We start from the raw sequence: 13606 nt of genomic DNA, 5'->3' as shown, positions 1-13606 counted from the left end.
ATAACTCCAAAAGCTTAACATTTTTCTCTTTAAAGTAATGACCAATAGTAAATTCAGAGCTATATGATAGAGCAGGGACCTCCCCCGGCTCCTTAAACCTGCTGCCATAAAGAGTTCTTACTCTATCGGGGCAGGGAGCTGACCTGGCTAGGGTTCATGACACAGCTGTGACAGGTCCCGGACAAAAGACCTGAAGCCCTGTGCAGTGGAGGGGCTGCAAGGAGCAGAGCACAGGTGTGGACAACAAGAAACTGAGTTCCAGTTTCTGTGCTGACACCTCCTGGATCCCCTCCACTCCTCCTTCCACCTCTATTCCCTCCCACAGTAAATGAGGGGACTCAGTCACTCCACTTCTCTGAGGAGACCCAAGAACATCACCAGAATATGGCCATCTTTTCTGAGTCTCCAACAGATTTAAGAATCTGATGGAAACTATAGACCTTGTCTTCAGGAGGAAAAACCCACCTAAGCGTTTCTGTACAGAAGTCAGCAGAGAATTTCAAAAGTCTTCAAACCCTAAAGGCCATGCATGAATCCACTGCTAAAATCCCCTTAATCACCAGTTGAAACTCCCAGAACTAGAAGACATTTGAGGAAGTTTTGAGCTCTAAAAATATCTTGACTCCAAAGGCACGTGGGCAAAAGGCAATCCAGGTGCCAGAACTGTTTTGAATGAGAGATGAAGGTCCCAAAGACGAGAGGGGGAGTAGACAGGGGCCTGTGGCTGTGACATGAGGGGTCTGGCCTCCCCCAGTCTCCCCTTCCCTGGTCTGCTACCAGGAAAGATGCCCCCCAGTGAAACCAGCTCCCTTCCTTGCAAGGTGGTGTTCAAAGCCAGTTAAAATATGCATAGCTCCTCTGAAAGAGCAAGCGAACACTAGTATTCCAGTGAATCTACTCACCATGTCAGCAGGACTTCCCCTGAGTCGGACTCAAAAGAAACATATGAGGGCTGGGGTGCACAGGGCAGCCCAGGGGAGTGTGCTCAGTGGCAGGAAAGGAAGAGAACAGGAAAAGAGGCAGCCTGGGGTGGGCTGCAGCTGGGAGGATGGGGCTGCTGGGTCCTGAGTGAGCCACCCTGCCTCCCTGCATATGCCTCAGCTGCAGTATGCCCACCGCATCTTACTCTGCATGTGCAGGTGCAGCTCTCCCCCTCACCTAGACTGCACCTGGGGGATAGGGGACACTGGGTACCCCCAGTGCCCAGCACAGTGCTTGGAACATAGTGTCTTCTTAACAACTGTTGCGTGAATGTCCAGATGTAGGAGGTATGCAGAACAGGGTGAAGGAGCCCAGAAAATATAATTTTCATGCATCTAAAAATGTTTAAATCTCTCACTGCCCTCCCATCTCTGAACAAACAGAGATCTTTGTACTGATGTATGCCACCCCCTTTAAATTATGCCAGACACACAGCAGACATTCACTAGCATTTGTTGGATGATTGAATGAATGACATCAGCCTATTTCCCAGGGTTGCTGTAAAGATTAAATATGGTAATATAGGTCTGTTGTGGTCACCAGTTCTGATCGCACAGAGCTGACTGGCCTGTCATGGAGCAGAGTCCCCTTCTCCAGCCCTGCTGCCGGAGAGATCCAACCTCCCCACCACTTATGACCTTGCAGTAAGCAGAACTTGTGACTGGAGTTGGTTATGCAGAAAAGACAGACATGTGACCCCCAAGGACAGTCTGTGTTGGTGGGAGGGACTGACTCATGCCTTCCCAAGCGGAGGAGGAGTGAGCTGGGAAGCAACATTTCCATCACAGGAGAGATGCGTCTGCCGGCCACCTGGCTCCTGGCCAAACAGAACAACAGGAGTGGGCTTAGGGCCCAAGGCTTGTGGTGATCAGGCAGGCAAGAAACTGGGCTCACTGAACAACAAAAGTTGTCCAACAGCAAAGGTAAGAGGAGGATAAGCAAGGGTGACCCAGTGGGGAAAGCATCTAAATCTTCCCAGAATTCTCATATTCTCTGGATATCTGTGATCTGTGTTAAGACTCTGAGCTTTGCTGCTTAGAGCTTATCCCGTTTATTTGGATGAGGAGAACTGAAAGAGACAAGCCTTTGTGTCTCAAGTTCCGCTGTTGATCTAATGATGCCCCAGACTTCTACCAGTCACCTGGGGACTGGTTCCAGGTTACTCCTGCTTCCTAGCGAATACTAGATACTCTTCCTGTCGTGGACTTTGGCAATGACTTCTCATGTTTCTTTAGATGCAACTCACCAGTTAAGATGCTAAGAATTTAATGGTCACTGAGATATGTATGTAGGAACAAAGCCCCAAGGTTAAAAATTGAAAAACAGAGATAAGCAACTTTTCTTGGATTGCCACAGAAATTCAGCTCTGTGGTGGCAAAATTTACCTCAAGCCTTGGACTGCAATGACATTCCACCCCACCTCCCTACTCCTGCCCCCATCTGCACACTCCTCACCCTTCCTCACCCATCCCTCCATACAGGTGTGCTGCTGTCAGCTGGTAGAACCAATGGCTGGGGAAAGAGGAGAGGATCACTCAGAAGATATAGCAAGTTAACTTTGAAATGAGTCCCGCTGAGTATGCTTCAGCCTGGCTGGCTCTATTTCTGATAGCATAGTGTTAGAGCTCAGAGCACCTCGGTTGCCAAAGGAAATGGTACTTTTTTAAAAAGAAAACCTTGGCGAAGCAGCAGAATGAGATTGAAGTATGCACCGTGGTACACAGTGGATGACTCACTATCTCACCGGTGTGTCTAGACATTTTAGTGGCATCTTTAAATTGCCTGAGTCATGACTTTATATTATATGTCTTTCTAAATGTCTCTAGGGCATAAATTAGGTCTTATTTCTAAAGCACCTCAAGCATATTGTGTGGCACAAAGTAGGCCCTTAATAGAGTCATCAAATGAATAACCAAATGTTGCAGGCTCCTAGGAAGAGTAACAATGGTGAAACCTGGTATGCATATGATGATGTTTTATCATTGACAAAGACTTGTTTCATGAGCATTATTTTATTTGATCCTTTTAACAACCCTGCAGAGTGAGAGATTTCCCCCACACCTTCCCATAGTGCAGTGCTGCAATTCTGATAGTCCTTCTATTTGAAACCCTGCCTTACATCACTATAATTAGCTTGAATTACCTCCTGGGGAGCTAGACTCATGTGGGCGGGGATGACACTCTCCCCTTCCCACTTTGGAAGGCGTTCTGCAGCCATTTAGAACTAGTGAAATGAGCATCTAGCGACTCTGAGCTTGCGAGCGTTTAGAGATTCAGGAATATCATAATTCTGGGCTGGAAAAAAACAAGTTGCCCAACCGAGTGCAGGATTTATTGTGTTTGCTGGGAAGCAAGACGCTGCTATCATTTCAGTTTTTGCAGTTTCTTGCTGGATATTACAGTGCCACTGGACTCTGGCAATACAGCTAATTCCTGGCAGAGGTGGACATGCCATTACCAACCGTCCCTGCTGGATTGCATCAATATATGAATTTCATACATGCTTATGTAGATATGAGAATCTGAATTCTTAGTCCAGTTGTCTGCAACCACAAACACATGTCACTGAAGCAGCCACAATGCTTCGGAGGCTGTTTGTAATGAGTCTCCCTCTCCAGACAGCCCAGCAGTTGTGGGCCACTCACCACACTGTCTCCCGTCCAGGTGAAAGCAGTGTCCCAGGAACTGATGGATTTGGATTGAGCAGCTATTTCCTTTTCTAGATAGTTCTTCTATAGATCCATGGCCTTTTATTAGGTTCATAGGGTAATAAAACTTGGCTGAAAAAATAGTGCATCAGCTTAGATTTCCTTCATACTTTTATTCAGCCTTAAGATTCTATGACTGTCAGACTTAGCACTCTCCTTGCACTCAAGTCTTAAGCCAGAGTGGATTTTCTTAATTCCTGGATAGCTCCAGTTAACAACAAAATCAGTTGATGAGGACATTCTTCTCCTCTCTCCCACCTCAAAGCACTCAGTCAAAGCTGATCTTTAGCATCTTTCTTCGTTGTTTAGATTTTAATATGATACATGAGTATTTGAAGGGCCGCTCCCCACAATGCGGTGTCAAAGACAGAAATGACCTCACAGTCCCCTGCAGCGCCATGCCCGTCGTGTGACACCTGTGCCTGGGAGGCCTCCTGCAGCACAGCTCCCAGAGGCCTGGTAAGAAGAGCAGCTTCCACACTGGTTCTCTGCACAAGCTGCAGGCTATCATTATAGAGATGGAGACACCCATATTTAAGAAAATGGGACTGGATGTCACATTTTAAAGGAGCTTGCATTGGGTTTAGCTACTCTGTACCCTCCTAATAGCTATTGCCTCGCACAGCAGGATGCACAAAACATTCATTTGGGAAGACAGCAGTCTCTCTGAACTTGAGCAAAAGCAACTATCCCTTTTGTCATTTGAAGTGGCTATCATAACTGCTGTGCCATCTTTATAATTTAGTAAACCCTCCATATCTGCAGGATCCACATCTCAAGATTAAATCAACTGGGAATCAAAACTATTCAGAGAAAACAATAAAAAATAACAATCCAACAATAAAGCGTAATACAAATAAAAAAAATACAGCATAGCAACTATTCACATAGCATTTGCATTGTGTTAGGTATTATAGGTAATCCAGAGATGATTCAAAGTATACGAGATGATATTCATAGATTATATATAAATTAGTCACCACTTATATATGGGACTTGAGCAACTGCAGGTTTTGGTATCTCTAGGTTCCTGGAACTAATCTCCTGGGAATACAGATTGATGACTGTTTTTGCTGCCTGCATATGGGTGATGCCTCCCTCCCTGCACTCAAACATCAAAAGCAGAAATTTCAGAGATGTGACTGGTTGTCTAAATATTGATTAACCCAAGGTCAGGCTCCTACTAGCTACTTAGAATAAAGCAAGCCTCTCAATTATAAACCAAATCTGATGCTTCATTCTATCTAGTCTGCTTCCCTCTACTGAAGTCTAGAGGCAATCTTTCATTCTTCTGTTTATTAATTCATTTAATCAGTCAGTCCATGAATGTGAATGGATGTAAAATAAGTACAATTCGTAGACTTCAGTTGAGATCCTAATAACTATGATAATAACAATATTTATTTATTGACACCTACCATGTACTCCTGTGTTAGCTAGTTTCATCCTCACACTCAGGAAGTACGACACTAACATACAGATGAGGGAACTGAGATGCAGAAGTTGTGACTTCCTTCAAAACTCCAAACTTGATGCATACCGCGTTACCTGCCTCCAAATCCCGTGCTCTTTGCATAATACCGAGATACTTCTCAACCCTAGGTGAGGAAATAAGACAAGTGAAGCATTAGATAACAGTACAGTAGACTTCTGGTAGTGAAAAAAGAAAAAACAACTATTTAGCTGGAGGAGGATGTCAAAGATGGAGTAGCCCCCACCAATGTGCAGGCCCCGGGGTGGCTGGTGGAGGTCTCATGAGGCAAAGGGAATGAGCCTGCTGACCAGTTCTGGGCTTGGACAGTGAACCAGAATCTCGGTTCCAAGAGAGCAATTTGGAAAGTGTTCAGGGACTTTCCTCTTCTAATTTAAGCCACAGATATCCCTGGAACTGTTGTTCCCCTGAGTTGTGATGCATATCTGATGTGTTTAAAATATAAACCTCCAGTGTGCCACAAGAGGACAGAATGAACATTTGGCATTCTTTCTCACACCCCCAGAGCCCCAGGATTCAGCCTCTCTCTGCAGAGAAGGGCACTTGGGTGATTGCAGAGGTCTCACTTAGCTAATTCCCAGCTCTTGGGAGAGAGAGCCCAAGGTTATTGCTCCTTTGTGGGTATTTTACACATAACCACACTTAAGGTTTTTTTTTTTGTCTTTGCAAAACGAATTCAAACAGGGTCTGATACAATGCCCATTAAGGGCAAAGTAATTTAATCGGAAATACTCTCCTTTCTTGTAGCTTACCTGGAAAGCATGATACAAGAGGAATGCTCATGAACAGACTGGATTTATTTAGGAAACTTTTTAATGATTTCCCTGTCAGAAAGGGATATCTTTTTTTAGCCCAATATAGGAAGCAAACTAACCTCAACACATCACATCTACAAATGTTGAGTTTTACCTCCATGTCCACTTCCAAACCAGGACATAAGAGGTATATTTGATGGCAGGTACCCATGATCCCACAAAGAGCTCTTGATACTGGTCATCATCATGAAACTCTATGGTCTACAATATCCTATTATTTTAATCAAATGCTAAATACAGAGGGTGTCAAACATGTATATACATTTTAAGAAAGGAAAAACAATATTAAAATTTAATATTCAATAAAATGCATACTAGTCACGTTTGACTTCTGCAAATTACAAGAGGTACTCAAAGTGGCTACCATCAACTTCCAGACACTTCTGATTATGGCAAACATCTCTTAATATCACTTAAAATGTGTATAGATTTTTTTGACACCCCTAGTACATAATGCTGAAATGTCATAGCACATGAGAATATGGTAATTAAGATAAGGTGTTAATTGGGTAGTGGAGAAGATAGAAGCAAAATGAAATTAGATGTTGGATGACCAGAACAAATTCCTCTAGAATGTTGCTTGAGCATGACAAGAGCTGAGTGCTAAAGGATGGTTTGAAGACATTCTAAGTTTTTTTTTAATTTTGATAAAAACCATAATATGGCTTCCTCAGATACCCCATTCTGGTCTGTTAACATGCAAATGCTGGAGTTTTATCCCAGATTTATGGTAGGGAGTCGGTGGTGCAGGATAAGACTGAGGTTGTGACGCTTGTTGGCGTCGACCATGAAGACAAGCCACACTTATTCGTGTGCACACTTGAGGGAGTGTAAATCCTGAAAGTGGAGCCCCCGGGGAGATGCCCAATGATCCAGTTGTCCCAATGCCCCAAGTGAGGGAGATGGAACAAGCATGTCTCCATGCTATAAGTTAGTCTTCATAATCAATAAGGTCTCAGAGAGGTGGCTTTTCACAATGTCTTATGCTGAGTCACTTTATGTTGAGGAATAAATTCAGACTCATTTTTAAAACTATTAAAAACCTAATCACTTCTCAACCACACCTCTGACAATGAGTAAAACTGGCCATCTTATGTAACTAAATTGTATCTCTATTTCCCTTTTTAATTCTTTTTAATTGGGTGAGAGAGGGTCTATCTGGGCTCAGCTCTGTGATACATCTGTTCTCATGGCAAAGAAGCCATAACACTTATTGGCAGTAGTTCAGGCTAGGATACTGTACTGGCAAATGTTCACAGAGTCTAGTTGTATCTGTTGATAATTTTAGTGCTTTAAGAATCTTAGGTGAGAAAAGACTCTATCAATCTTAAAAATCTCATAGTTCAACCTGGTTTCCTTCAACTTGTAACTAAGATATTATTTAATTTCTTTTCATCTCATTTAACCTGAGCTTATGCAATAAGTTGTACAAGTAGTTTTATGTTTTCAAGGTTTTTCTTAGCTTTGGAACGACTCTCTGTCTCTCATCCTGACAGCAGAAAATGTATTGTGAAGTGAGAACTTGTACCTCAATAGTCACACATCCAAAACTAATGGGAAGAATGAACACACACACACACACACACACACACACACACACACACACACACACACACAGTAGGTTTTTGAAAGGGGAAAATGAGGCTTCTTATAAAAGTGCTTTAAAAATAGACTCTTTTCAATAAATTGAATAACGGCGCCTTCCTGACCTGCCCTCCCTTTCTTCTTGCCAAGCTGAAAGATGTTTGATTGTTTTAATTGGTCTGGGAATGTGTGGCAATGCTCAGTATGAAGTATGTTTTGCCAAAAGCTGCCTGAAGTGACCTAGAATTCTGAAGGAAGTTGGAGCCACATTGGGATCTCCCCCACCCACCCTCAGGAAGTCCAATGTCACAGCTTAAGCAACTCTGATCATTCTGCACCCTTGTTGCTTCCTTTAATTTCCTGACAAGTTTTGATGCCTTGTCTCAGTGTCTAGTTCTGAAAATTTAAATTTAAATTATTTTTCTCTCTGAGAAGCTATTACTGGAGTTTTCATTTATTGGGACATTTTGTATGTATGTGAGTGTGTGTGATGTAATCAAGAATTAATTGCAACAGTATATATCAACATATATCTGGTTTGAAAATACAGACAGAGTCTTGGGCCATATCGACCCAGCAGGCTTTGCTATAGATAGTGTTTGAGTGGTTTACTTTCTACCAATGATTGGAGTCATTTCTCCCTCTGTATTTTTAGTTTCACAAAATAGGGGAGATTTCCATCAACATTCAATCTCACTCCCACCTACTTACCCCAAGTTTCTATAAGATAGTCTAAACTTGATCTCATTGTTTTATGACAAAAAAAAACAACAACAACATCAACAACCAAAAATCAAAAGAAACAAATCCACTGGGTCCAAGATAGAACTGTACCAATGGTCAGGTTCCTCACCTCCAGGACACTGTAGAAGTTCATTGTCCTCCAAAGAGGCTTCCCAGACAACGTGTCCAGTTGGGCAGGAGGCCTGTGTCTGGTCATTACCAAAAATGAAGGAACAGAGAATGCTAGTAAAAAAGAACACTGGATAATTTTTTTCTTCTTTTAAACATAAAACTTCTTAGTTTTTTAGAAATGCAAGTTCCCCCCCCCCACTTTATTCCAAATGTATTTAGCTATCCAAATATTCTGAAGGCAGATCAGAGTGATCAGTAAAAACTTTAAGAATAAAAAATCTATTCTGATCGCTTTCAAATAATTTTGGCAATTGGATATAGCCTAATGTGGTATTGCTGTAGATTCTTCTTTGGCATAAATAAAAATATGAGATTATTAGCTCTTACACATTGCATCCAAAGAGTGCTTCAAAAGTTCTGGAAAATATTTAATATTCCCCAAAGTAAGGAAAACATCCTCTTCACCCCCACCCAATCTCTTCTAATCCTAATTTTCATTATTCGTGTTCTCAATAAACATCTTTCTTTGGGTAAACTTTAGTACAGTCATTAGAATCCTCATGGATCACAAACTAGTGGGAACCAATTGAGGCCCTATTAGGTCAATTTATGAGACATTTCGCTGACTTTATTAGAAAGAAGCCCTGCTTCCAGGTCTCTTTAGAAGCACAAAATAGGTTTCTGAATTAACAAATCTTTATTTCCCTTCATGATCATATTAAGCAGAAACACACACACCCTCTGTGGGTTGGGCTTGGCATCCTGACAGGGCATAATTATGTCTTAGGAAAAGACAAATCAGAAAGCAAGGGTAAGTGAATAACGTGGAAGAGGAATGATTATGAACCAAGAGAGTGGGCAACCATTGACCTTGCTGCATCTAAGCACTGAGCTCCTCCTAGGAGCCCTTCCAGTTTATAAATCAATCTTTTCAAGATTTCAAGACTCTCTTAAGAGAAAGCTCATCATCAGTCTGCAGAGGGGAAGATCTTTATAACATCAACATACACATCATCATACAGTGACCTGGTAAGCCCAAATCAGAACAAATTACTGACAGTTACTAACTAGTTGTTTCCCAAGCTGCCTTGGTGGGTGCAAAGACTTTGGAGAAACTATTTTATGGCTAAGAGATTGTTTTGGTTTCGATGATCCCCAGGGGCAAAATTATAAGAACTGGAGGATTCTAGACTTATTCCAGGATGGACCACGGTGGACCTACTCACATGAAGGCCCAGGAATGACTCAATCTTGGGAGAGAAAGAAGGAAAAGGAGGAGGAAGAAGAAACAAAATAGCACCTAGTGACTCAACACTACATGTACTAGTACATCACACTTATTTTTATTAGTCCCAAACACAAACATATAAGGTATCTTTTATTCTTCTTTTGGTCAGGAAACTGAAATTAAGTGACTCTCCCCCAGGCCATTTAATTATTTAGTAAATATTTATTATGTACTTGTTTGAGGTGCCAAATAAACAATGGTGGACAGCACAAAAACTCTACATTTGCAGAGCTTATATTTTAATTAAATATTTTTCAAACTTCCTTGATTATGACTCACAATAAAAATATACAAACAGTGCCAAAAAAGCATATGCATTTTAAGCAACATCATTTATATATTGCTTTTTCAAAGTCGAATTAAACGATGGTAACAATGTAACAATGTGTAGTATTATGTTTGCTCAACCAGGCTTCCACTATTTTCTTTGACTGTCCTGCCTATAGCATGATGATACTAGCATTCATTTGATTACATCTTTTGAGCAAATGGCATACATAAAATATGTATACATTTTTGGCTCCCCTAACCTATCACATAATACATACTTCCTATAATTACACATATATTTGAAACAAAATTTTGACACACATACATACACACGCAAGCACACACAGGTTTATCCTTATTTCATGCAATACATGCTCTAATATTTTATTTTCTATTTTATTTCTTCTTGTTTAAAGCTGACCATAACAAATTAAACTGATTTTATGGTCTACTAAATGAGTCCTAATCTAAAGTTTGAAAACATTTTCTTAATTGACTTGAATGGAATGGGATTAGTATTAATACTAGTCAATATTAAGAACCCCAAAGTTATTGTGATAGCTCCAAAGCCTGGGGAGCTATCTGCATCTTTTCAACATACAGTTTAATGGCCAGGAAAAGGAAGATGAAAAGTGGAACAAGAGTTGTCTATCTCTTCACAGCCTGGAATGGTTTGGTGGAGGCCATCTAACTCCAGGTTGGATCTCTCAAGATGTTCAAACTCCATCTCGTCTTCATAGTACATCTTCTGTTTGAGTCCAGCAATAATGTTTTCTCTTTTTTCTCTACCCCTTTGTTCTTCTTGCATAGGCTGACAACAGATTATCCAGGCCACTATGGTGAGGAAATGGACATGGTTTCCTATAATTATGATTACTATATGCGAGGGGCAACAACCACTTTCTCTGCAGTGGAAAGGTGAGCAGGATAACCTCTTCCCTGTGGGTTAGGGGTTAGGGGAGCTGGGGCCAACTCCATGCAAGGATTATGTCTACAGGGATTTTGACCTGGGATTTTCCCTGCTTCAGTTTCCTACTTGGTCAAGGATTAACTGAGGATTTGGCTAGACAATAAGAGACAATGAGAAGTGAGCTTTTCTTATCAACTCACCTGCTACAGCAGCTCACTTTAGAGATGAGGATGGACTCCAGCCCTAAACTTGGTATCTCTTGATGTTCCGAGCTCTTCCTCCCACTCAATGTCTAAGAGCATTTTTCTTTACCAAACATGAAGAGAAGGAGTACCACTGTCAACATGAACCCTCTTTAATCCCTTGCTTCTATATGATCTCTACTTTTGAATGTAGGAAGGGAGGGGAAAGAGAAGGAAAGGGAACTGGGGAGAAGGAGCATACAAAACCTAATGTCTTAATATAAACAGGCTCCTTAGACTGGGTAATTTATGAGCAATAGAAATCTACTGCTCACAGCTGGAAGTTAGAAAGTCCAAGATCAAGGCTCCAGTAGATACAATGTCTGGTGAGGGTTTGCTTACTGCTTTAAAGGTGGCACCTTCTTACTGGGTCCTCACATGGAGAAAGGGACAAGCAGCTCCTTTCAATCTCTTTTAAAGAACTCTAATGGTTTGATCACTTTCCAAAAGGTCCCATCTATTAATATTGTTACATTGAGTATTAGGTTTCAATATATAAATTTGGCGGGGGCACCAACATTCAGACCCTAGTATCCACTAACCGTATTTAGAAATAAAAGAGGAGTAATAGTATCTTAACAAAACTGAAAAAAATAATGAAAGAAGATAATTTAAATAACTTAAAAAATAGCACTAGCTTTTTTCCTCACCTTTCTCTCACAATCAGCTCCCTAACCATATCTCAAATACATCAAAACAATAAGAAGAAAAACAAGAATTCTTCTTCTTATTAACATAGAGAGAGATGTGAGTAAATTCAGGTGTTAAAAATTGATTTGACCCATTTTTAGTCAGCTAATAATCACTTACACAGAAATGAATTCCTGAAACGTCACCAATAAATGTTTTGCAAGCCAATAAAAATTTACATTAACTCATTAGATAATGGATATGATGAATTTGATTTGATGTATTTTTTGAATATATCTGTATTTTCAAATAAAATAGCACCTCATTTAATTGAAATTAACTTATTTAATATGGCCTATAAATTTTTGAAGGAAAAGAAAGCCATGACATATGAAAAGTCATGATATACGTTGTGGGCCATCAATAGAAGTCCTTCTGTTTACCCCATAGGAAAGCCCCTCAGTTCTCATACATTTATTTATTTTTATTTTAGGTACATTTTTAACAAGCTCAGTTGCCTATTTTCTAGAAGCAGCAAATTTAAAAAGAGAAAAGGGAACATAGTCCTTGGAATGAAACTCATAAAACGAGTGAGAAGAAATAGCTGAATGACACAACACACACAACAAATGTGTTAGGAAATAAGAAGAAAGGGAAAGACTCAAGAACTCAAGGAACAAGGAAGCCTGGTGTCATTCAACAGGGGCTTGTACCCCAAAGTGCAAAACAGAATCACAGTATCACAAGGTGCTCAATGATGTCTCCAGGTCAACAAGAAAGTTAATTCTGTATTCCCTGTTTAAGAAACCAGAAAAGGATACAGTAAGGAAAGAATGCCTTACAAAATTATTATGAAATAAATATTTCTGTACTATTATGAAAAGACAGTTAAAATGACCATTCTTGTTGGCTTAGAAATTTTTAGTTCTGCAGATTACTCTGAATCATTGGAAACAGTGATATTATGTCATGGCATTTATTTAAAATGAATATCTTCCACTCAAATATAATAGATATTTTCATGCAATTTTGCTACTTATATGAAAAATCAGTAGCTTAAAGACCCATAGTTTGGGTTTCTTTAGCTCTGATGGAAGATGCTGAGGACCCTCCACCTTAGAGAAATATTGTCAGTGCAGGAATCACTGGAGAAGGGCTTTCCCTCCAAATGCAAATTGTAGTGATCGTTTCTTGGAATGAAGTTTCTCAAGCTGTACACTCTTGACACGTAGGACCAGATATTTATTTGATGAAGGCCCTATCCTGTGCATTCTAGATGTTTAGCCTATCCACTATATGCCACTAGCACCTTGCCCCCAGCTGTGACAATCAAAAACATTTGCAGACATTGCCAAATACCCCCTGGAGAGCAAACTTGCCCCTGGTTGAAAAGTACTGTCCTGGGGATAAACCAGATACTAAGTCTGGTTGAATCCCTTGGTCCTCCTAGGACCAAGTCAAAATTTTGCTCGCATCAATTACCAGCCTCTTAAAAGAATAGTATGGTAGCTGGCCATAAGATCTTGTTTACTTGTGTTTGTTGGTATACAGATAAGTAAGACCTGGCTGCAGTAATAATTAAATTCATTTGGTAAACCCACATATGCCACCAATTTGCCAATCTCTATCTAAAATAAGCCATATCCTCTGTTGACCATTGTAGGAACAAATGCCAATAGTTGGTCACCCAGGCCCTCAAAGACTCTTGTTGGGGTACTGTATATCCACTTATTCTTTTTTTTTTTTTGAGCTGGAGTCTCACTCTGTCATCCAGACTGGAGTGAAGTGGCCACTCCCGGCCACTGCAGCCTCAACCTGCTGGGCTCCGGCG

The 13606-nt window shown here is 40.7% G+C and overlaps 1 protein-coding gene across 1 annotated transcript in view; it reads left to right on the top strand.

Moving 5' to 3' along the window:
- DPT (dermatopontin) overlaps window positions 1-13606 on the top strand; it is a 29334-nt gene that overhangs the window by 13067 nt on the left and 2661 nt on the right. The window contains exon 3 of the mRNA XM_008059533.1: window positions 10804-10911. Coding sequence (XP_008057724.1) covers window positions 10804-10911 — 108 coding nt within the window. The remainder of the gene's footprint in view (window positions 1-10803; window positions 10912-13606) is intronic.

This window comes from Carlito syrichta, unplaced genomic scaffold (genome assembly GCF_000164805.1).
Source record: "Carlito syrichta isolate Samal-C Ts95f unplaced genomic scaffold, Tarsius_syrichta-2.0.1 Scaffold304240, whole genome shotgun sequence".
Taxonomy (NCBI): Eukaryota; Metazoa; Chordata; class Mammalia; order Primates; family Tarsiidae; genus Carlito; species Carlito syrichta.
This window is presented reverse-complemented; position numbering and strand designations above follow the sequence as displayed.